The sequence below is a fragment of the Erpetoichthys calabaricus genome, chromosome 12 (assembly GCF_900747795.2).
Source record: "Erpetoichthys calabaricus chromosome 12, fErpCal1.3, whole genome shotgun sequence".
In the NCBI taxonomy this organism is placed as follows: domain Eukaryota; kingdom Metazoa; phylum Chordata; class Cladistia; order Polypteriformes; family Polypteridae; genus Erpetoichthys; species Erpetoichthys calabaricus.
Genome location: NC_041405.2, coordinates 35,308,383 through 35,332,359, shown reverse-complemented (window position 1 = coordinate 35,332,359; position 23,977 = coordinate 35,308,383). Strand labels below are relative to the sequence as shown.

Here is a 23,977-nt window from a genome sequence, read left to right as displayed (position 1 = left end):
TCACCAATCACAATCACCAAGTTAATTTGGTAATACAAAGATTAGTAATAATATTTTTGAAATTTTGTTTTTGTTAAGATGTACGAAACAAATTTATGTACACAAGAAACTGTAGTTCAGCAATTGTGTTAAAAGAAATACATGATTGTGATGAAAAAACAGACTCAGGGGACAAATACATGGAAACACAGACAGGAACAGAACAACATAGATCTAGCTGGAAAAACATAGGGGTGGTAACACTGCCCAACAGCTTATCAACCTTAAGCCAATTTGTCATAGAGTCAATCAAATTAGCATTGCTATCTAGAGTACCCAGAGGAAAAACCATGGAGACACAGGAAGAGCATTCATTCGCCATATTTAAAAACTCAGAAATGTGCGGCTATGACTAAAAAAATAAGCTTTTAAATATTTGCCGGTGATAAGATGATGGTCGCTGGCATGAAAGAAATACCCCAGGCAATATTAAACATGTGCTAAACGAGTGCACAAGTAAAATACATTTCCCATAATTCAGCGATATTAATCACGCCTCCCAGCATGCACAGCGCTTTCAGACACGCTTTTTTTTCAAACATGGCGGAGAATGAGTTACTTGCCGATGAATCGGAGGAGCAAATAAACGAAAATGAAGAGAAAGAATCACCAAAAACATTCAAGGATTTGGTAAGAGTGTGATACTTGCTTTTTATGAGTACACAGGACAAAAGACGTTTGTTGTACGGAGGCAACAAAAACGTGATCAATGCTGTATTGCATACAGACTAGTCTCGCGCATGAGGGAAATATGGGTCTGTGTCACCATGTATTCTTAATATATATATATATATATATATATATATATATTGCTTTCAGTACAGAAAGACGGTTTTTCGTAGAAACTGAACTTTGAGTGCTTCTGACCTCTTAGATATTACCATTTAATGATGTGTACGTGACAGTTGTTCTTGTGTGCAGATATTTGATGGTACCATGATTTATTAGTACCATCCATCAGATCTTGGGCTGTGTTGGTTAACTTTTGGGGAAGCACGTGCTCCAAGTTTTAAAATCTCATCATAGACTTTTGTTCAAACGTCCTAAAGTATAATATAGCTCCTTTAAAAAAAAAAAAAAAAAAAAAAAGCATCAAAGTCGGATAAAACACTGTTTGTGACTTTGTAAAGTAGCAGTAACCAAGTATTATTATATTCAGTATAATTAACCTACTTATCTAATTATTGTGATTAAATGAATGCTTTTCAAAGAGTGACGTTAACTTTAAGAAGCTTATTTCTAAATCCTTTTCTATGTTATGGCAAGGTTCAAAATAAACATGCTTTATGTTGCTCTGTCTTATCTTGTTCTGGTGTTATTGTATTGCTAAAAACAATAGAGATGTGTGTTTGTGCTGTTACAACCTGTACTGCCATTGATGCTTAAGTAAGTAAGTAAGTAAATAAATAAATAGGTCATTATTTATGTCCTAGGCCTAGTTTATCTTCATGCTGGCTGGTGGAAAGAAATAATTTATTTTTCTAAGTCTCTGCCGGTTTAATATTGCATTCTTTATTCTTGACTTTTACTGTAACTAGTAAACCAGCATAATTGCAGCTAATACTTACTCAAGAATTAGTCTAACTGTAATTAAAAGGGTTTAAATGTAGTTTTTTAGGTTAAGATACATTTCATTGGATCCCATGGCCAAAAGAATAGACATTACAGTGTAAACCTCATTAAGTTAAATTAACTAAGCAATGTTTGGTTTTGGAGGGATTTTCATTTTTCAACCCGTTTACTTTATCTGGTATTTGTAGGCTTGATATTTAGGCTGTAAGTGTGCTACAGTCCCTGCAGGTAGAGCATGTTTGTGCTGTAGTGGAAAGAGGTTACAGCCTGGCATTCCTCACACAGCAAAAAATATGGAGGTTTTCTAAATGTTTGCTGCCCTCTGTGCATTCTCACTTGTATTATCCCGGGTACACCCCATCAAATGTGACAGTGATAGGAATGCCTTTGTTTGTAAAGCACCAACTAAGTGCTCAGGTATGCATTTTCAAGAGTATAGTAATGCTGAGAACATCATAAACTTCATCTTAAGACCACTCACTACTTTAGGTATGATGGGTTTTGAGAAATGCTCATAATGCAGCATATTAAATCCATCATAATCTATGTTCTTTCTGACTCGCTTGTTAATTGCTAACTGCTTCTTAAACTGGCTAATGCTTTCGCCAACCGTAGTGACAGACGTGGTCAGGACATTACATTCATGTCCTGACAGTTCTCTGAAAATTTACCGTATTAAGATTTATATTAGATTGGTACTATTGTACTATATATATATATATATATATATATATATATATATATATATATATATATATATATATATCAGATCTACAAAATTCAGGGCCTGCTGTCCTTACAGCACTAACAGAATTTCAAAAGATTTCTGGTCTTGGAATTAATTTGAATAAAAGTGTGCTCTTTCTAGTGAACTCTCAAGCACACATTACTAGATTGGACGCTGTCCCTTTTATCATTGCAGATCAGTTTAAATACCTTGGGGTAAACATTACAAGTAAACATAAATCTGTTTATCAACAAAATTTTGCTGTCCGCATAGAAAAAATTAAGAAGACTTGCATAGATGGTCTTCCCTTCATCTCACTTTAGATGGAAGAATTAACACTGTCAAGATGAATATCCTTCCTATGCTTCTTTTTCTATTTCAAAACATTCCAGTATACATCAATAAATCATTTTTAAGAAGTTAGATTCAATCATAACCATTTATTTGGAATTCAAAACATCCACTTATCCAAAAGGGGACCTTACAAAGACCTAAGGCAGAAGGTGGCATGGCTGTACCTAACTTTCAGTTTTATTACTGGGCTGCAAATGTACAAGCTATAAAAACCTGGACATTGACACAAATAGATGAACATACGCTGGCTTGGTCCGCAATAGAAATAAAATCCTGCAGTACTTCTTTATATTCTTCGCTTTGTATCCCAATAAATAAAAGTCATCGCCAATATACTAACAACCCAATTGTGCTTCATTCTCTCAGAATATGGAACCAATGTAGGAAGTATTTCAAGATAGAGGGGCTTTTATCTGTGACACCTCTTTTCCACCCTCTCAAACGTATGCAGTTTTTAAATGTCTGGAAAACTTTCAGGATTAAGTCACTTAGAGATCTGTACATACAGTGGAACCTCGGTTCACGACCATAATTCATTCCAAAACTCTGGTCATAAACCGATTTGGTCGTGAACCGAAGCAATTTCTCCCATAGAATTGTATGTAAATACAATTAATCCGTTCCAGACCATACAAACTGAATGTAAATATATATATATATATATATATATATATATATATATATATATATATATATATAGCCAACCCGCGGCGTAGCATACGCCGCATAATTATGTATTGATGGGTGAACACTTCCTGAACGACACAGTTGTCCAAAGAGAAGTGAAAATAAAATTGAGCGTGGTGCATTCTTTAACTGCATTCTCTGCCTTGTAGCGCAGTGGTAGTGTTGCTGCTTTACAGTATGGAGACTGTGGAAGATTTTGGGTTCGCTTCCCGGTTCTTCCCTGTGTGGATAGCGCTTTGAATACTGAAAACACCGGTATATCAATGTAATGAAGTATTAATATTCTTATATTATCCACGACAAACAAACTGTTTTGCACGCTGCATACCAACCCGTGGCGTAGTATACGCCACATAATCACACCGCTTTTTTAATGTTTTTTAAGCAGAGGGAAAAAAATGAACATTTGCAAAATCCGTAACGCTGCGTTCAATAAGTACAATGCACACACGTTTAATTTGTCAGCCACTTTTTGCCAGCCGTCTTTTCAGGTTTGGGTTGCTTTTGCAGTGTTACCGCCTGTGCATTTTATATCTTGCACAAAAAATGCGCCCGTTCTTTCATCATTTTGTTGCAGCCTATCAAAGACTTGCTGCCCCCAACTCCTCACTTGAGTCGCTGTCGTCTGTGCACATCTGAGCCACGTTGTCCTTTCATTGTTCTTTGTGGTTCCAGCTGCTTTTCTATATATAATCCAAGTCACCCGACCATGGTAGTAGGAGGGGGGTGGGGTGCGTACACAGGGCAGGGACGTATTCAGAGGGAGCTATGACCCGCACTCAGTGGGTATTCCTCGTTCGTGGGGAACAATTGCAAGCCCCGGTGCCCATTATGAATGGGGTTTAACGGCTTACCCACGCCTGTCGGCGCCGGGTAGACACGCATTGATCCATTCAGTGTAGCGCGCGTGTAGTACCGGACATCACATAACTGTTAATGCTCAATCTCACGTGGCTGAAAGCCACTTGTTCCTCTAAGAAGTTGGACGCCTACCGCTTGGCGATCGCGTAACTATTAAGCAGGAGGGTGTCTCATTCGTTTTCAGAATTAACCAGACTTAGTTGGCTCCACCAACTAAGTACGGCCATGCAACACCACGCACAGAATCGAGAAAGAGCTATCAATCTGTCAATCCTCTCTGTGTTCGGGCAGGGTGAGGTTTCCCGTGTTGAGTCAAATTAAGCAAGATTTGTGTGTGGCGAGTTGTTGTGTTCGAGCACATGAGCAGGCACTGTGAATGCCTTGAGAGCGTGGGTGGACGCGTGCAGGGGAAAATGAGTATCTATATATCTTCTTAGATATAGACAGCGTCTGATAGTTGTGATGGTTTTACACTCCAGTACATTGTGGTGAACGCTGGTAACAGTCAGGCGGGCAAGCGTATTAGAGTTGGTGGGCGTGTCTCTCTAGCGGTTTGAGTTCTTGGGCGGTGCTCTGTCGTTTGTATCCCACGGTCGGACGACTTGGTGGATTATATATGGAAATGCAGCTGAAACCGAAAAGAACAATGAAAAGTCAACGTCGCTCAGTGGTGCATGTGTACTGTAGCAAAGACGAAAGTGAGTTGTTTCGTCCGGGCACATGAGCAGGCACCGTGAATGCCTTGAGAGTGTGGGTAGACGCGTGCTTGAGTTGGTGGGCTGGGCTTTGTGAGTTGACTGCTTTCAAAGCGGTGTGTGCTTTCATGGGTGTCTTGCTTGCTCTGGCGGCGGCTTAGTGAATTATATATATTGATACACAGCCTCTTTTTAGATGGTCCTGCCGCGTCCACTCTTGTTCTCGAAGCATACACACCGCCTGGTCATGGGCGGGGAAATGTCTTCCGTGTTCCTGCAGGACCATGTAAGAAGACGCATGTTTGTCGCAGATGCGAAGTGCTGTATGTAGCGTTTAAAACAGTTTGCGATGGTGCACGCGGTCTTGCGTCGTAACCGAAAAGTCAATGTGGCTCAGAGGTCCATGTGTACTGTTGCACAGGCGAACATAAATGACGCCGTTTTTTCTGAGGCGTCGCGTCCGAGTTGGTGGGCGTGGCTCTGCGAGTTGTTGTCGTATCCAATGGTCTTAGAGTTGGTGGGCGTGGCTCCTTCCTACTAGTCGGCGGCTTAGTGAATCCACGCCCCTTCCTGCGTGCTTTCATGGGTGTCTTGTTTTGGTGTGCGTGCTTTCATGGGTGTCTTCCCGCTCTGGCGCCGACTTTGTGAATTATATATATAGATTTATAAGTTTTTAAGCACAAATATAGTTAATTAAACCATAGAATGCACAGTGTAATAGTAAACTAAACGTAAAAACATTGAATAACACTGAGAAAACCTTGAACAACAGAGAAAACTAACACTGCAATAGTTCGCGCTATAGCGCTACCAACCGCTGGCTAAAAACACTTTTTTTTTTTAATGAGTTTTAAGCACAGGGAAAAAAACGAACATTTGAAAAAATCTGTAATTTAATAAACCACCAAGAAAAATAACATTGCAACAATGCACGCTACGAACCGATCGCTGTAAACAGAAGTGAAAACAAAATCAAGCCCAGTGCATTCTTTAACTGCCTTCCTACCTTATGCGTCCGTCGGTCTCTCTCTCTCTCTCGTTCTGCCTGTGTGTGTGCGTGTCTGTCTCTCTCTCGCGCTGCCTGTGTGTGCGCGGCTCTCTCTCTCACGCTGCCTGTGTGTGTCTGTCACGCTCTCTCTCTTGTGCGCTGCACAGGAAATGCACAGGGAGAGACTGAACATGTACAAACCGAAAGGGAAACTGGCTTGTTCGTATACTGAGTGTGTGGTCGTGAACCGAGGCAAAAGTTTGGCGAACTTTTTGGTCGTAAACCGATTTGTACGTGTACCAAGACGTTCGTGAACCGAGGTTCCACTGTACATGACTTTGCATCCTACGAATAATTGCACTCCAAATTTAAGTTTCCAGTAATCCATTTCTTTTACTACCTCCAATTAGAAACATTACTAAACAAAATCTGCCCAATTTTCCTCACGTCCCACCTAATATATCTTCTTCTGGAAGAAATATTGATCAGTCTTGAGGACTCAGACAACATTTCTGTAATATATAAAAACATTTAAGGTCCCTCCCTTTCAAAGATCCCAGAGTACAGTGGGAAAAGGATCTCTCACTCAGTATCTCAGAAAAGGAGTCGAAGGTAGTAATGCACAGAATTCAGTCGACCTTCATATGCGCAAAGCATACAATTATTCAACATAAAACTATCTATCGAGCACATCTGTCACATTTAAAATTGTCCAAAATGTTTCCAGGGCAAGATCCAACCTGCGATCACTGCAGTCAAGTTCCGACCTCACTAGGCCACATGTTTTGGGCCTGCACCAAATTAACATAATTTTGGACCAAAATCTTTAAATGCCTTTCAGACAGCCTTGGTGTCACAATCCCTGCTAATCCAATAACAGTTGTGTTTGTTGTACTTCCAGATGGGCTTAAATTGGAGAAGAACAAATAAACTGTAATTTCCTTTACTTCACTATTGGCACATAGGATTCTTCCAGTTAAGCAAGATGAGTCTAATTCACCTCTAAGGCAGTGGGTAATTGATGTTCTATTATTTGAATTTGGAAAAAATCAGATTCTCACTTAGAGGATCTGTATAAAACTTTTTCAAAACCTGGCAGGATCTAATCAATAACATTTTAGAAAAAGCATTTAAATCAAGGAAGTGGATTCTCTTCCCTTTTTTTATCCATCCACCCATTATCCAACCCGCTATATCCTAACTACAGGGTCATGGGGGTCTGCTAGAGCCAATCCCAGCCAACATAGGGTGCAAGGCAGGAAACAAACCCTGGGCAGGGCGCCAACCCACCGCAGTAGTATTTACATACTTTAGGCATTATAAATAATCGAGAGATACTAGTAACAGGAGGATGTACATGGGTTATATGCAAGTTTTGTGCTATTTAATATAATGGACATCAGCGTATGCAGCTTTTGTTATCTGTGGGAGGTCCTGGAACTAATCCCACGCATATATAGAGCGCTGCCTGTATTGGCATTTGGGACACCAGTTGTAAGTTTTAGTAAAGAAAAAAAGTCTAAACAAGCTATGTTCATTTGCAAAGTCATTTAATCAAATGCATTCATTCCTTTGTGAATTGCTTAGCGTTTAATAATTCAACTCAGTATTAAGTGATTTAGACACACACAGCCATTTCAAAGCATCCCTGCACAGCTGCATATGGCTCTGAAGCAGAGTCTTCAACTGAAATGTAGCACCCTGTACTCTTATAATTAGTGACAAAACAAGCCATATATTTCAGTCCACCTCCTAATTGCTCTCTACAGACTTTCATTGTTGTCTTCACATTGACCTTTATGGCATACTTCTTTCATCAGGTTGTAATTCTCCATTATTAAAGAAGTACACCACCCAAAATGTTTATTTTTCCTTTGTTTTTTGTAGTAATGGTCTACAAAGCATTATCTCCATTTTCCATAAAAACATGACATTAAAAAGTCCGTGACACAGTTTCCTTCAGTGGGCACCAAAACTGAACAAGCATTAAAAGCAATATCACAGTGTTCTTGAAAAAATCTCAAAAAGCATTCTTGCTGTGTAATCCACTGTCAGTTATCTAGTCATATGCTCTCAAAGTTGCAGACACATACAGTATGGATTATATTACTGCATATATATTGGTAACCAATGGATGCGCTATTACTGGGCAGTTGCTCTTTACCATAAAACTTGTCAAGAGCCTTGGAGCCAGTGCCAGTAACTTATCCTCATAACATAACCAGTCGTTTTCTTTGTTTCATAGTGAACATTGTTTTTTTTTTTTTTCTTTTCTATAAGCATCCTATTTTCTGACAGTAAATATCTGGATAGTTGTAAGTGATCAGTTAAATTCTCTAAACTTAACATTCAATTCTAAGTCCCAATTCTTTTTATTTTATTAGTTGAGTTTTATGGTAACATTTACACATATTGTCACATATTAAGATGCTTCGTTTAATTGTTAATTTCAAGACTAAAAGTCATTGATGCAACCAGAGCCCACTAACGGTGACTCTTGGGTTCCCCTTCCTACCTTCCTCACAGTGCATGGAGATAGGATGCTTTTGTTTTTTGCTCTTTGTATAGTCTTACTAACACCTTTTTTTACATTTGTAGACATTTCTAACTTCCCTTTCTATTTTGGGTTATTGTCTATTTCATATTTACTTTAATACCGATGCCTTCTACTTTTCTGTGTATCCTATTTTTTTTCTTTTTTGATTTTACAATAGTCTAATATTTATCTTGAATGTACTGAATAACTTGGTTCCAAATTCATTTGTTTTTTTATCCTTAACGTTTTTCTCTTCACATTGTTTGTTTGTTCTTACCATTTACTATAAAATACATTTACAGATGATGTTTTTGGTCTGTTATCTGCCCATAGGGGGTGACCGATGTACTGTGTGAAGCTTGTGAGCACCTGGGGTGGAAGTCTCCTACAAAAATTCAGATAGAAGCAATCCCTGTAGCCCTTCAAGGTAAGGCTTTTTCTCCTGTGATTCTTTCACAACAGAAGGTGGAAATTTGGTGGTACTGTATTTGCTTATTTACATGCTAACACTAAGTACTGCTCCTCTTATCTTTAGCCAAGTCAGAATTTTTCTTTCTTTTTAGACATTCTGGTGCGTGTTTGAGAGGGGCTTTGCCTATTGGCATAATACAAAACTTTATTTATTGTCCTTCTGTAAAAAGCAAAATTTCCTCCCCAAGGACAAAAAATGCTACCTGTTTAAATAGTTGAACCATTAAGTTTAAAAATTGATAATCAATCAAAATCATAAGTAAGGTGGCAGGGATTATAATGATTGCAATTTCATGTTTTGAAATTTGATGTTTTTTGAAATATGCAGCAGTATTTTATTTGTTTTGTTGGTAGCATAGGGCCCTATGGTTTCTGAGATGCGGAAAACATTAACGGAATTAATGCATAAAAACAGATTTTAGATTTAAAAAAGGAAATATGTGGAATTTACAGACTGAAGGTGTAACTGTTACAAAACATCCCATTAAATTAAACGATTGTATAATCTGTAGTTCTATCATTCAGATACTATTTTCTAGTTTGTTGTTTTTCAAGCGAACACAGTATGTCCTAGAAATTCAGTCGTGTCTCTGTGCGTGTGTTTCCGGTATGGTTTCTCATTAAAGGCACGCGAATTAGCCAGTTTCATGAGACAGAAATGTTGAAGCGATCAGTATCAGATACCCTATGTCGATAAAACTAAGAAACATGAATTTAACTGCAGAATTGAGGGCACAACAGTATCCTGGCAACTTTTACGAATCTGGACAACAGCGTTTCTGCAAGTTTTGGCAGCATACCATAGACTGGACACAAAAAGATACCTGTAATGACCATGTCAAATCTAAAACCCATCTCAAGAACAAGGAAAAATTAAGATAAAAAAGTGTTCCCCTTCGGGTAACAATAGAGGAAACAACAAAATAGTCAGATGTAAGAAGCTACTTTGTGACCATGTGAGTCAGACATACCATTCGACATATGACGAAGATGTGTCCTTTCTTTATTAAGCATTGTAAACAAGGAGGCGTACTGCTAGAAAATGAGAGTAGTCTTTGTCAAACTCTTTTGCCCCATGTCTTTGAACAACATATGGATGCCGTTCTTCAAAAGATTTGTGGCAAGAAAATTTATGTTGTAGTTGACAAAACCACTGCTAGCCGAGATCACATAGTTCTCAAATTCTTTTATGTAGGCAGTTCTAATTGTACACAATGTATTTACTGTAAATCATTTAACCAATTAAAATTTATTTAACTGGTATTAACAGTCTATCCCATAGAAAAATGTTATTGGCGAACGGGACTGGTTTGTAACGGGTTCCCTTTTAAAAATTGACAATGTTTCTGGATTTAATAAATGTTTTGCCTCGCGGTGATGAGGCACACAATGTCCACTTTTGACCCTTCCGTTATAAACTCTGCACCTACAAACCTAGGCAAAAGAGCAGGCTTCTCCTCAGATGCAGTGAGCCCTTAAAAGTGGGTCTCTCTTTCTTTTTTGTGTTTAATTCCCAAACCTTGTTCCCCCACAACCCCTGAGGCAGGAAACACCGGGTGGAATAACTGGTTCGAAATAGTAAGGTACTACACTGAACATATTCACCTCTACAAAGAGTTCTTTCTGGCTGAGAACAGATCAGCTCAGGCTGTAACAACTATCCTAGACCCTAAAAAGTGAAGTTAACCTTCATCCCAGAAGGATGCATCAAACTAGTAACAGCTCTTACTATTCTGCAGGGCACTCACTGTCCTACTGCAGTCTCAGCATACAGCATCGTGGAGGATCTGGGCTCCTACCTGATGAATGGGACTGCAAAATAAGGTTTAGTTGTGCTAGTGTGTTGTTTCATTAAAAGGAATGTAAAGTGCCATTTCATTATTGTTTGTTTTTGTTGTAGCTGTTGCTACTTTCTTACAGTAAAAAAAAATGTAAAAACCCAAAAATCTAACCAAGGAAAAATAAAATGGTGAAAACTGAAAATCAAAAAAATAAATAAAACTGCATTTGTGAAAAAATAAAACTGATTCCATAGGATCCTAGTAACACCTTCGAGACAAATGTGCATTTTTCTTTTATTTGATCAAATAATAGTTTTCTAAAAATTGCATCATTTTTCATCATATTATATACCTTCAACAACCTAATTTAGGACCATAACATGCATAAGCCAAAAGAATATGTTAAGCCAAGTTAATTATTTCACAGGAAGACAAAGCTTAACCCAGCAGTATCTAGCACAAGGCACAGAAAACCCCAAAATGAGATACCAAGGTCATTGCAAAGCATACTTAGCAGATACTCTATACTTAATCATGTCAGGACAATTTGGAGTACTAGCTAAGATGTGCGTATTTTTGGTATATGTTAGGTAATCTGTAGCTCCTTGAAAGCACCTTTGTAGACCCCTGGAAATTGTCGATAACTTGCACACAAAAGCATCTTCCAAAATTAGAGTTTGGGTTTATCTTTCCTAATCTGATCACAATTTTTAACAACATTCACAGATACTAGTTGGTGGTAAATTAAGTCACATATGTATGTGTATTCTATCCAATTATATTAGATGATCAGAAGTAAAAATATGTAATTCCTACATTATTTACACTTGGTCTAATCGTTACATTTGCAATCATCAGTGAAGGGAAAGTGTTTTAAATTTTTACTGTATTGTGACTAGTAGGAAGGTAAAAGAAAAACAACACTTCAGTACTAAAGTTCCAAGAATGTAACACTGCAGTCATTTTGTAGTATTGGTAGTACAGAGGAAGTTGATACTGCACTTATGGGTGACTTCAAATAGATTAATTACTCTTGAAACACCATGATTAAAAACTGAATAAAAATACTTAATAGAAATGGCTAACAGTCTTGATGATAAAGCAACTTATCAATGCATGTTGAAAAGAACACAAGAGAATTTCAGTGTGCAAGTGCAGGAATCATACAAAGCAAAACACACACAGTTTTGAGTCATTGACACCCTGGACCACAAGGCGGCGTTCTACCTGCCCCAATCCCATTACAGACAGGCGTGGAACACAAGTGCAAACACACTTTTATTTTTTTTCTCGGGGGGGAAACGTCTTCCCCCGTTTCCCACCTGTACAGCACAGTTCCAACACAAGCACCAAACACTTTCTTTTCTTTCTCTTTCTTTCTCCGTCCACCTCCACTTCTCCTGGCAAGCTTCGTCCTCTTCCACCTGACTCTGGCTTTTGAAGTAGTGGCTGTGGGCTCCTTTTATAAGGCACCCTGAAGTGTTCCAGGTGCTACTGAGCTACTTCCAGGTGTGGCAGAAGTGCTGTACCAAAGGGCTTAACAGTTCTCCAGGTGTCCCCTGACGGTGGCCACGGGCCCCAGCAGGGTTGAGCTTCCATGCTCCAAACCCGTGGCACTGCTGTGCGCCAGGGGGGACTGTCCTCCAAAGCTCCTGGGGAGGTAATGGTCTGGATAGGCTCTCTCCCCTGAACTTTCCATTATTAGAGCATCCTGGTTGGGCAAGGGCCACGGCCGTCCGGCATACACTTTTATCCCATGAAATTAATTCAGAAACAAATTTGTGCCTGCCTTGAGAGTGAAATAATGTTACTGATCAAATGAGGTGTAATTGTTTAACTTGTATTGTCACACATTTTGTGTCCTGCACAGTCCTGATACAAGTAAACATTGATGCATGATACAAACGAAGTGGCTGTTTGACTTGTCTACACCAGCGATAATGACATGACCAGCTCCATGTGTTCATAACAAAATAAAATGTTTTTAGTGTTTCACAACTTTGTAGGATAAGGCACATCTCCCTATTAATACTAAATTTACTGTGCTAACAGACGTGTAATCGTTGAAACATGCAGCTAATAGGGCAAGCAAAACAGCAAACGGATTTGCTTAATAAACATCTGCAAACACTGAAGTTATGTCATTCCTTTTGGTTTTTGAAAGCATACTACCTTTCGTTAATTTAACCCATAAGTCAAAGCATACGTCATACAATTGAATAGTACATTGAAGAATGTAATGCTGTCTCACTGTTAAAATACTTATCGAGTACATTTCACGATAGTCCAGGTGATTTTCTTATTCTGTATTTGTGAACAAAGTTTGATCATTTATGCAAAAAACCTTGAAAATTGCAAAACAAAGGTGTTTATACAGGAGTTCTGAAATAGAGTTACTGCACGACTGACAAGTTTGATTTCACACAGAGCTTTAACATTGGGACAAATGTTTAAACAAAATATGTCTCTGTCCTACAAAGGCTTACACCCACCATCCTGCCAACCTCTTAGCTACCCAGGGCTAACCTTCATAACAGACCAGGTGCAAAAACAACTATGGAAAATTTGGGCAACACACAGCTGTCAAAACTGATGCAGAAAAAAAACAGTAGTGTTCTGTGAGATCAACAATCAAAACCCTGAATCTTGCACAACAAAAACCTCAATGCACACGCTTACTTTGAAATATCGAGTAAATGTTAGTCAAACATTCCGAAATAAACATCATTAACAAATATTTACAAGAGTTAAGACAGTAGACGTTTATATGGTGGTTACGGGAGACTAAACATCATACAGTTAAATGAAACTGACCTTATATGTTTATCATAAAAGTGAAGGGCATTTATATATGACCTCTGCAGAACTTGCCTCTTTTGTACTCTCTTCTATTCAAACGTATCCTCTTCATACAATGCCTAATAGCGCATAATTTTAAAGTAGTCTTCCAGTTTGTTGATTATAGATGTTTTGCACACTCAGCTGTATTTGGTAAATAAACCAAAAGAATTATAAAAAATGTAACCGGTGCTGAAATACAACTGTTTGATCCTTCATGATATTTTTTTCACAGGAAAAAAAAAATTTCTGCCCAATGAAAGAAATCCGTGACACATTCACTGGGTGTACATTAATATATTTAGTTCACTTGAAATTTTGTTGTGGAAATTGAAACAAAGTAAGGAGTCATCTCCTGATTTGTAACCAAGCAAAGTGACCAATAGCATGAAAAACATCGAGTCTAATCTTACAAAGGATTCTGTTTGGAAAATATTATGTGGTACTAGTTGCCAAGATAGTGCAGCTGAAAGTCTTAATGACTACAGACTAGTGGCTCTGATCTTGCACATTATGAAGACCTTGGAAAGGTTAATATTGGCTCACTTGTATAACCGCCGTCCAAACAGTCCTGGATCTTTTGCAGTTTGCCTGCCAGAACCACCAAGGGATGGACAATGCCATCATTTATCTGCTGAACAGAGCCTACTCCCATCTTGAGAAACAGAGTAGCAGGATGAGGGTAATGATTTTTGAGTTCTTTAGTGCATTCAACACCATACAGTCCAAATTGCCTGGGGGAAAGGCTCTGTTTATTAAGGGTTGACGTCTGGAAAGTGAACTACTTAACTGTTAGATCAGTTTGTGCGGCCTAAGAACTTTGTGTTGGACATGGTCAAGAATAGCACAGGGATTTGTACTGGCTCCCTTCCAGTTTTCCCCCTGTATGTCTCAGACTTCACATAAACACCAAGTTATGTTATCTTCAGAAATTTTTGACACAACCATAGCTGGGTGTATCAACAGTGGGCAGGGTAATGAATACTGGACTCCAGTGAAAGACTTTGTTAAATGATGCAAATTGAACCATTTGCACCTCATAATCAGTAAGACAAGGAAGTTAATTGTTGACTTCACGAGCCCAAGTCCACTCCCAAGTCCACTCCTGTGCTGAGTTCTCATTGATGGTGAGGTGTTGAGGACATGTACCCTGGGGTGCATCTGAACCCACAGTCTTCAGTGAAGTACCAGCACAGAGGCTGTATACAATAAGGGTCAGGGTCACCTCTGTTTTCAGTGGCAGTTAAGGTAATCTGGTATATGCAGGCCAGTGTTAAATGTTTTCTACCAGTCAGCAGTGGCCAGTGTATTTTTCTGTGCTGTAGTATGCTGGTGAAATGACAATATTGCAGGTGATGCCAAGAGAGTAAACAAGCTGATTAAAAAGGTTAGTACAATCTTGAGAGTCTGGGTGGACTCACTGGATTAGGAAGCTGCTTACTATTCTGGACAAATCCCTCTCAACCTTTATGAGGTTTTGGCTAAGCAGAGCAGTACATTCAGTAAAAGGCTGAGTCAAATTTGTTACTCCAAGGAGAGCTATGTGAAGTTGTTTCTACCCCCAGCCATCAGACTTTATAATGAGTCACCTCTCGCTGGAGCTGCTGTTGTTCCCTGTGTGCTAAATGGTACTTGGCTCGTTTAGAAGACATCTTGACAGACAGTGACACTGTGCCAATGACATCCTGTACTGTAAAACTGTGACTAGTACTAATCACTTTACACTTTGTGAATACCTACACTTTAATTTTCTTATAAATCGTATGTATGTGTTTGAACCTTGTTAGCATAGTTAATATTATAATGATTCTTGTTATATGTATATTTTTGCTACTGTAACTCTGCAATTTCCTTTGAGATTAATAAAGGAGTTGTCTGTCCATCTACCCACCCATCCATCCATTAATTCATCATAAGAAGAAAGGCCTTGACATTTAACCTTTGAATGTAATGTTTCCATATGATATCCTGCTGTTTGATATCAAAGACTCTTCCTGAAAATTCTTCCTGAATTTCCCTATTGCCTCTTATGTTTCTCATTCTGTTATCGTGTCATTCTTTTAGGGGACCTCATTACCTCACCTATATCAACTCAACTAATTTCTTCATGTCCAGCTTCAGTAATGTACTTCCTCAGTCCCCTTTCATGTCCCTGCCTCTCTTCCAACTCACTCAGCCTTCCTTCACTCTGATGGCTTTTTTGCATGTAATTTGACTTTTCCTCCCCAAAATCTGTTTTTCCTCCGGTTGGCTCCAATATCTTTTTAATTTTCTACTTTGTTCACCTTTTGCCAAATTCAGATATACATACTGTATTTTCTGTGCTGTACTATGTTAATTGCTTCCATCTTTCACCGCTGTCATTCTCTTTCACATTGGCCCTCTTCGCAACCAGCATTCTGTGCTCTTGATACTGCTGTTCTCTACTCTCTTATTCAGTTTACATTTGTTTCCTTGGTCTTGGATGACCTGAATTAAGTGTAGCTCCTGGTGCTAGGTGGATGACACACTTGTTCCTGTACTGTTCACCTTTCTCACACTCTCGTCTGTCAATAAAAAGATCGTTTTTTTCCGTACAGGCCTAAACTCTGTTTCTTGTTTTTATCCCCATTATTCACATCACTGATGGCTTTGTCTGTTTCTTCCCTTAAAACATTTCTAAACATAATTCTTAAATATTTTCTATCTGTGAAGTCATCTGCTAATAATGGTATCTGTTTCCTTTCCTGTAAACTGGTTGCCTACTAATCTTATCAATTCCTTTCAGTTTTTATCATCCATAAAGATAAATTAAAAATTGTTTTGGGGTCATCTAAACCTAAAAGGGAACATTAATTCAAGACCTGTTTTTTGTATAGTGCACATGCGTTTTATTTCACAAGATGCTTAAGTTTTTTTCATATTTAGTTGCACAGTTAGTAGTTATATTTTTTGTTTGTTGTTGAAGAGCACCCTCTTGTGGACGCCAAGTATGTAACACTGATTTTTAATTAAGGTATAAATGTTAATTTCTTTCCATTCAAGCTAAAAACAAACTATTTTTAAAAGTTAGAATTTATTCATCTTTTTCACATTTTTGTGAATTCAGTGTCCAGTTTACAGAATATTCTATTGTTTTGTGACTATGTACTAGTGGCTGTTCTACTCTATCCTCTCCATGATCTAAGGCAGGGGTCCTCAATCACAGTCCTCGAGGGCCGCAGTGATTGCAGGTTTTTGTTCCAACCCAATTGCTTAATAAGAAGCACTTATTGCTCAAGTAACACTTCTGCTTCACTTTAGTTGTCTCGCTATTTAAGATTTTGAACCCTTATTGCTTATTTTAGTCTTAAACAGCTGTACTCTTGGTTTTTAATTGCTCCTAATTAGCAGTAACATGCAAATGACAAAAGAGACCAGCATTTCTCCATTTAGCTTGTTTCCATTTACACCTGTGTGTATTTATCATGCGCCATTGGGTTTAATTAAATACTTGGAAGGAAGTGAAGAGAGTAAAGTGAAGGACTGAGAATTACTCATCCATTTTAGCCTTCAAATCATTTGGATGATATCATTAGAACGGAGAAGAAAATCTGTGGGATATGAGAATTTCCTGATATGGCAGAGTTAAAGCACTAACAATCAATGAAATCAAATTATTGGCAAGAATTGCTTTCTAATTAAGCAACCGGGTTAGAACAAAAAACCTGCAGCCACTGCGGCCCTCCAGGGCTGTGATTGAGGACCCCTGATCTAAGGTATCTCCACTTTTGGTGACATTTCTACTCTGCTGGGAGACAATTCCTTGGACCCACTGTTATGTCTATCTGCAGCTGAGATTTATGCTTGGTCCTGATCTCCTCCTGCTTTATTCCCTTGTATTCTTCTACTTCAGCTGTTTCTTCTAAGTCCAAAACTGTGCTTCCGTTCCCAGTTCTGCAAAGTTTTCCTTAAGCCTTTTTCTATTAAATCTAATTGGCTTACAGACTTTTCTTTAAGCCTGGTGCTGTGCTGGAATACCATTTTTCCAAACCTCAATAACTTTCAAAAATCCTAATCTCACACAATTTAAGTTTGTCCACAGTATATGTTGTACTCCTCGGAGACGTCACCTCATTGGTTTAGATCCAGATCCTGTATGTCATCTATGTTGCTGCCCTTTATTTCAAAATCCCAGTCCACAATCTTTTCCTCTCCCATTTCTTTGTCTCTCAAACCCTTCTTGACTTTTGCATTTCTTCAAAACTATAGGAGTGTTGAAGGTGGATATGATTATCCACCAAGATTTCACCCTTGTCTGTGCACCTTTTAAGCAAATTGTTTTAGCTGTTCTTAGATAGCCCTGGCTCTGCGTAACTGAACTGACACCCAGTACTACACCGAGATTATAAAGTCACACTGCTTTCAGACAGGCTAACACTGGAATTGTGAATTTCCTACTTTCCCATTGAATGCAAGAAAGGTTTAAATTGGGGGAAAAAAACTGGTTGGCCAATGGATTTCTAGGTGATGCCAAACGTCTGTCTATTTTTGCCATTTTTTTTTTATTTGCCAATTTTAGTGTCTTCTTTAATGCTCATCCTGTAAGGCCAGCATCCTGTAGTCCTCTGTTCACTGTTGCAAATGACACTGGTATTTGGTTTTAGCTGTTTAAAGAAGCAGCCAGCTAATGACTTTACAGGCATATGTTTCTCAAACTACAGGCTCTAATGTACAGATTTGTGTATCTCAGCCTTCCATTTTTTATGTCCTGATTCGAACCAGTCTGCCCTCATCTCTGAGGACTGTAGTGGATGTGTTTATATGAAATCTTTGCTTTGCTGGCAGTCTGTCTTACAGAATGGCCATCATTTCACAAAACAGTAGTACTGTAGTCTGAGTTTCTTGAGAAAGCTGTTTAGTTTTGGATACGTTTAGCCCAGAATTAAACTTTAGGAATTCCAATACCTTGCAATCCAAGTAAGAACAATTTACTTGCTTTATTAAACAGAATAATAGGTTTAAGCTATGCTAACACAAATACAAAGATCAGCCTAGTAGCCTTTAAACATGATTAATTAGGATGAGCTAGGAGAATTTATCATTAAGGACACTGGAGTAATGGCTGCTGAAAATGACACTACTCACACGAGACTGCAAAATCAATTAAAAATCAGTCATGCCAACATTAGTAATACTTTGACAGTATTTTTAAATCCATTTCCTGGAAGCTTAATAAAGTATACATCTCAAACATTACCATTTCTGGGTCGTTTCAAACTTTTGAACATTGCTGCATCTCTCATAGTTCCTGACAGTGCCAAAAGCCTAGGCATTTCTTTAAAAACTATCTTGTTTTGACGTGAACACCCAGCATGTCCTTTGTATGGCAGTAGTGAAAAATGTGGTCAGAGGAGTGTTAAGCAAAAAAAAGAGACAAGAGAAGATGCAGTAGGATCATAAAAAAAATGTGTTATTAGTAGGAATAAGAACTGCGCTAGGTGATATTTTTGAAAGGCCACATCCTATATGGTTATCATCACTTTTTTTTTTGTTCTTTATTGCGCCTTATACAATTTCTTGTATTAGGAATTTTAGTTTTCGCATACCCCTTGGGGTCAGAGCGCAGGGTCAGCCATTGTACAGCGCTCCTGGAGCAGCTACAGGTTAAGGGTCTTGCTCAAGGGCCTAGCAGAGTAGGATCTCTTTTGGCAGTGACGGGGATTCGAACTGGCAACCTTCTGGATACCAGCACAGATCCTTAGCCTCAGAGCCACTGCTCACCCCTTGCATAACAACATACAGTAACCATGCCAGTGATTAGGATTAGTAAGTTCACGAAGACTTAAAAGAGTTGAAAATGTTTTTGTTTGTTGACTAAATAACTATATTTTTCCTTCTTAGGTCGAGACATAATTGGCTTGGCAGAGACTGGCTCAGGCAAAACTGGTGCTTTTGCTCTGCCCATCCTCCAAACACTTTTGGATACACCCCTGAGACTTTTTGCCCTGGTTCTGACCCCTACAAGAGAACTGGCCTTTCAAATTTCTGAGCAATTTGAGGCTCTTGGCTCTTCAATAGGGGTTAAAAGTGGTAAGTGTTTCAGGTGCACTCATTATTTAGTATTTTTTTTCCTGAATATTTATTGAAGCACTAATTTATTCCTGAATATTTATTGAAGCACATGCCTTATAGCAAGAAATATAGTGATTTGAATCCTTTAATTTTACCTTCAAATGTTTAAAATAAATTAAAAACTCTTACAGCTTCAGTAGTTTAAAAATAGCTTTGAGTAATGTTACACATCTTTTTAAGTTATTGAACTGAATTATCCATTGATTTACTACCATTGCTTAATCAAGAGTTATAGTGGTACCAGAGTCTATCCCACCAGCTTTGGATGTTAACATGAAACCACTCTGCAGCATTATGATAGAGAAGCCAACGTTGAAACACTAATTGCAATCCTGATTACCACAACATATTTTGAACAGTGCTTACAGAAAATGAAAATCTGTTACTAGATCCACTGGCATGTAAAAACACACTGGGCTAACATATTGTTTAGCAGAATAACGCAGCAGATACAATTTATTAAGCAGAGTAGTGACAGTAAATAAAGAAATAACATAATAACTTAAGTAACAGTACTAAATTAATAATATCGCTATGTAAATCAGTATCAAATTTGAACAGACAAATAAGTAACAATTAGACTGTTAACCTGAATTACTACTGCAGATTAATTGTTAGTGTAGGTGTTTACATAATGGAGTGTTATAACAAATCAAGCAGATACGGTAATTCTGTATACATTTATAGTTGGTTGGCTGAGTGTGGAAACTGTTTTAGAGTGTAGTAGTACAACAGCAAATGCTCCTACAGGTGCATCTAAGTAAATTAGAATATCGTTGAAAAGTTAATTTATTTCAGTAATTCAATTCAAAAAGTGAAACTCCTATATTATATAGATTCATTACACACAGAGTGATATATTTCAATCGGTTTATTTCTTTTCATTTTGCTGATTATGGCCTACAGATAATGAAAACCCAGAATTCAGTATCTCAGAAAATTAGAATATTGTGAAAAAGTTCAATATTGTAGAGTCCTCGGGCCTCATGTATAAACGGTGTGTACGCACAGAAATCTTGCGTAAGAACGTTTCCACGTTCAAATCGCGATGTATAAAACCTAAACTTTGCGTAAAGCCACGCACATTTCCACGGTAGCTCATACCCTGTTGTACGCAAGTTCTCTGCTTGGTTTTGCAGGCTGGCGGCACCCAGCGTCAAAGCAGTGCTACTGTTCCTGTGTGGTTTCCCTTTCTTTTTTTAGATCCACATCCCTGACGCGGCTTTATAAATACACTGAAATTAACTGCATATTGTTTATTAGTTTAATGCATCTGATTGTAATTAACCTGTAACAATATAATGGTCCACAGAATGGTCAAATTATTCTAAATACCATAACTGCTTTAGCGTTGTTACTCTCACTGCACCTTCTTCTTCTGTCAGCTACTCCCGTTAGGGGCTGCCACAGTGGATCATCTTTTTCCATATTACTCTCACTGCACCACTCGGAGTATTTATATCACTGTATCCGAGTGTGAATCACAGATCTACAGCAATCGGAAAGAGAATTATTGGTATACAGCATCAAGCACACGCTGCCTCAGCCCTTCGCTATTTGAACTACTCTCATCTGACCAACGCTTCAGAGCCTTTCCTGTTCGGACCTCACAGTTCACAAACGGTTTCATCCCAAGAACTCTAAACTCACTCAGTCCATCAAGTGCTCCTTGTAGAACTGTTTGTACTTGCAAGTTCCTGTGAGGTAATTGTACTTATGATAGTTATAATATTGCACAACCTGAGCCACTTTATAAAGCGCGTATTTACATATGATGGCGATATCATTTTTAAGATGAAATGCAGCAAAATATATTTATTATATTATACAGATAAAACTTTAACTACACGGTGCCGCCGCGCTAGCGACATACTTGAGCTTCATTCATGGTTTGTTCCTGCCTCGCGCTGTATTCATGCTGTGGCTGGCGCAACACTGGAAGGATAGGTGGATAGAATAATTAAACATTACGAACATATTTCAATGTTCCTTAAAAGTTTCGAAGAATCGGCGTTCTAAGCTTACAGATGGCTTAACGTCTATTACAGAGCTGATTGTGTGGCGATTGGGTATTTGGAGAAAGAAAAGTAAGGACAGGAATTGGAGGTTAGTACATTTGAAAAAGACAGTACTTCTGTAATTAAGCATTTTATCGAAGGTTGCGCATGGTGCAGCAAGCATCTTGTGTAAGACATGAACAATCACTGTGCCACCGTGTTCCCATGTTTAATAACATGCTTTAACTCATATCATCATGAAAATTATATCACGTATACTTCTCAGTATGTTAATTATTCAGAGAGCTGTAATGTTATGAATGTAATGGATTCTGTGTCCTGTCGGGGGAAGAGCACGTAGTGATTCAGGCACATAGAGCACATATAAGTTCAAATACAAAACAAAGCATTTAACGTGCTACTTTAGATACGATGGGATTTGAGAAACTAGTAAATTAAACGATTTTAAGATGAAGTTTATGATGTTCTACTTTAATGACAAAATAAACTACGTAATTAAAGTGAAAATTTCGAAATTAAAGTTGACATTTCATGTTTTTTTTCACACTGTGTGCCTTTTTTTCACTGTACCCTAATAAGCTTTCATATGACACTCAGACGGTGGGCTACGAGTCGCCTTTTCACACAGACTTTGATATGTGACAACTTTTTTATTTCGGGCACTGTGCGACTTTGTGAACTTGAGCTTTCGAATTTCTCCGACATTCTATGTCACTCGATCAACTTCCTTTTGTTGCTTATATAACTGTTTAAACCAACAAATAGTACATTTTTCTTTGCCTCCATTTGGTATTCGCTGAAATTCTTCTATTTTTCCTCGTACTTTTGCCATTGCCTTTTCACAGAACGCTGAGCTTAAGAGCTATTTATACTGATTTGCATATTGAAAGAGGCATAATTCTGGGAGGAGTTGGAACGGGACAGCAGGCACGTGCATGAGCGTTACTTTTCACGCTGACCGGGATTTATGTAGCGGAAGAACGTGGAAGTTGGTGAACGCACAGATTTATGCATCTGGATTTTTCTGTGCATAAGCACATTTCGGCTTTTGTGCTTACGTCATGTTATAGTGCGAATTTTACGCACAGCGTTATGCATGAGGCCCCTGGTGTCACACTCCACTCAGCTAATTAACCCAAAACACCTGCAAAGGAGTCCTGAGCCTTTAAATGGTCTCTGTCTGGTTCAGTAAGCCACACAATCATGGGGAAAGATTGCTGACTTGACAGTTGTCCAGAAGACAGTCATTGACATCCTCCACAAAGAGGGTAAGCCACAAAAGGTCATTGTTAAACAAGCTGGCTCTTCATGGAGTGCTGTTTCCAAGCATATTAATGGAAAGTTGAGTGGAAGGAAAAATTGTGGCAGAAAAAGGTGCACAAGCAACAGGGATGACCGCAGCCTTAAGAGGATTGTGAATCACAGCCCATTCAAGAATTTGGGGGAGATTCACAAGGAGTACAACTGTCTCATTATTTGTGTCAAGCCACTCCTGAACCAGAGAGAACGTCAGAAGCGTCTTACCTGGGCTAAGGAGAAAATGGAATGGACTGTTGCCCTGTGGTCCAAAGTCCTCTTTTCAGATGACTGTAAATTTTGCATTTCATTTGGAAATCAAGGTCCCAGAGTCTGGAGGAAGAGTGGAGAGGCACAGAATCCAAGTTGCTTCAGGTCCAGTGTGAAGTTTCCATAGTCAGTGATGATTTGGGGAGCCATGTCATCTGCTGGTGTTGGTCCACTGTGTCTTGTCAAGTCCAAAGCCAGCGCACCCATCTACCAGAAAATTTTAGAGCACTTAATACTTCCCTCTGCTGGCAAGCTTTATGAAGATGCTGATTTCATTTTCCAGAAGGACTTGGTACCTGCCCACACTGCCAAAAGTACTAATACCTGGTTTAATGACCATGGTATCACTGTGCTTGATTGGCCAGCAAACTTGCCTGACCTAAACCCCAAAACTGGGCACAAACAAAAGCAATATAATGTGTCACCACAAAATGTTTGTTTTACTTCATATATTATTTAGTGTCTAGATTGAAGTGTTGTTTTGCTTTTCACTAATAAATATTCAAAGATTTTTTTTTTTCTTTTTGAAAATGTATGATGATATTTAAAGTGAAAATTATATAAGCAACATGGTTTATGTCAAGAAATATTTAGCATTCACTCAAGCTATACCAGAAGGCTAAGCTGATTGGTGAAAAGCAAAGAATTCTGCCTCCCCATGATGATTATAGTAGTGAAAAAATATGTGCCGTTTCTAGTGTTAAATGGCCCGGTCAAATTCTTGATTTCAACCTAATACTGAGAATCTATG

The 23,977-nt window shown here is 38.4% G+C and overlaps 1 protein-coding gene across 1 annotated transcript in view; it reads left to right on the top strand.

Moving 5' to 3' along the window:
- Positions 1-559: 559 nt before the first annotated feature.
- ddx47 (DEAD (Asp-Glu-Ala-Asp) box polypeptide 47) overlaps positions 560-23,977 on the top strand; it is a 44,053-nt gene continuing 20,635 nt past the window's right edge. Inside the window, exons 1-3 of the mRNA XM_028815394.2 lie at positions 560-669; positions 8,793-8,886; positions 19,412-19,600. Coding sequence (XP_028671227.1) covers positions 580-669; positions 8,793-8,886; positions 19,412-19,600 — 373 coding nt within the window. The 5' untranslated portion in view covers positions 560-579. The remainder of the gene's footprint in view (positions 670-8,792; positions 8,887-19,411; positions 19,601-23,977) is intronic.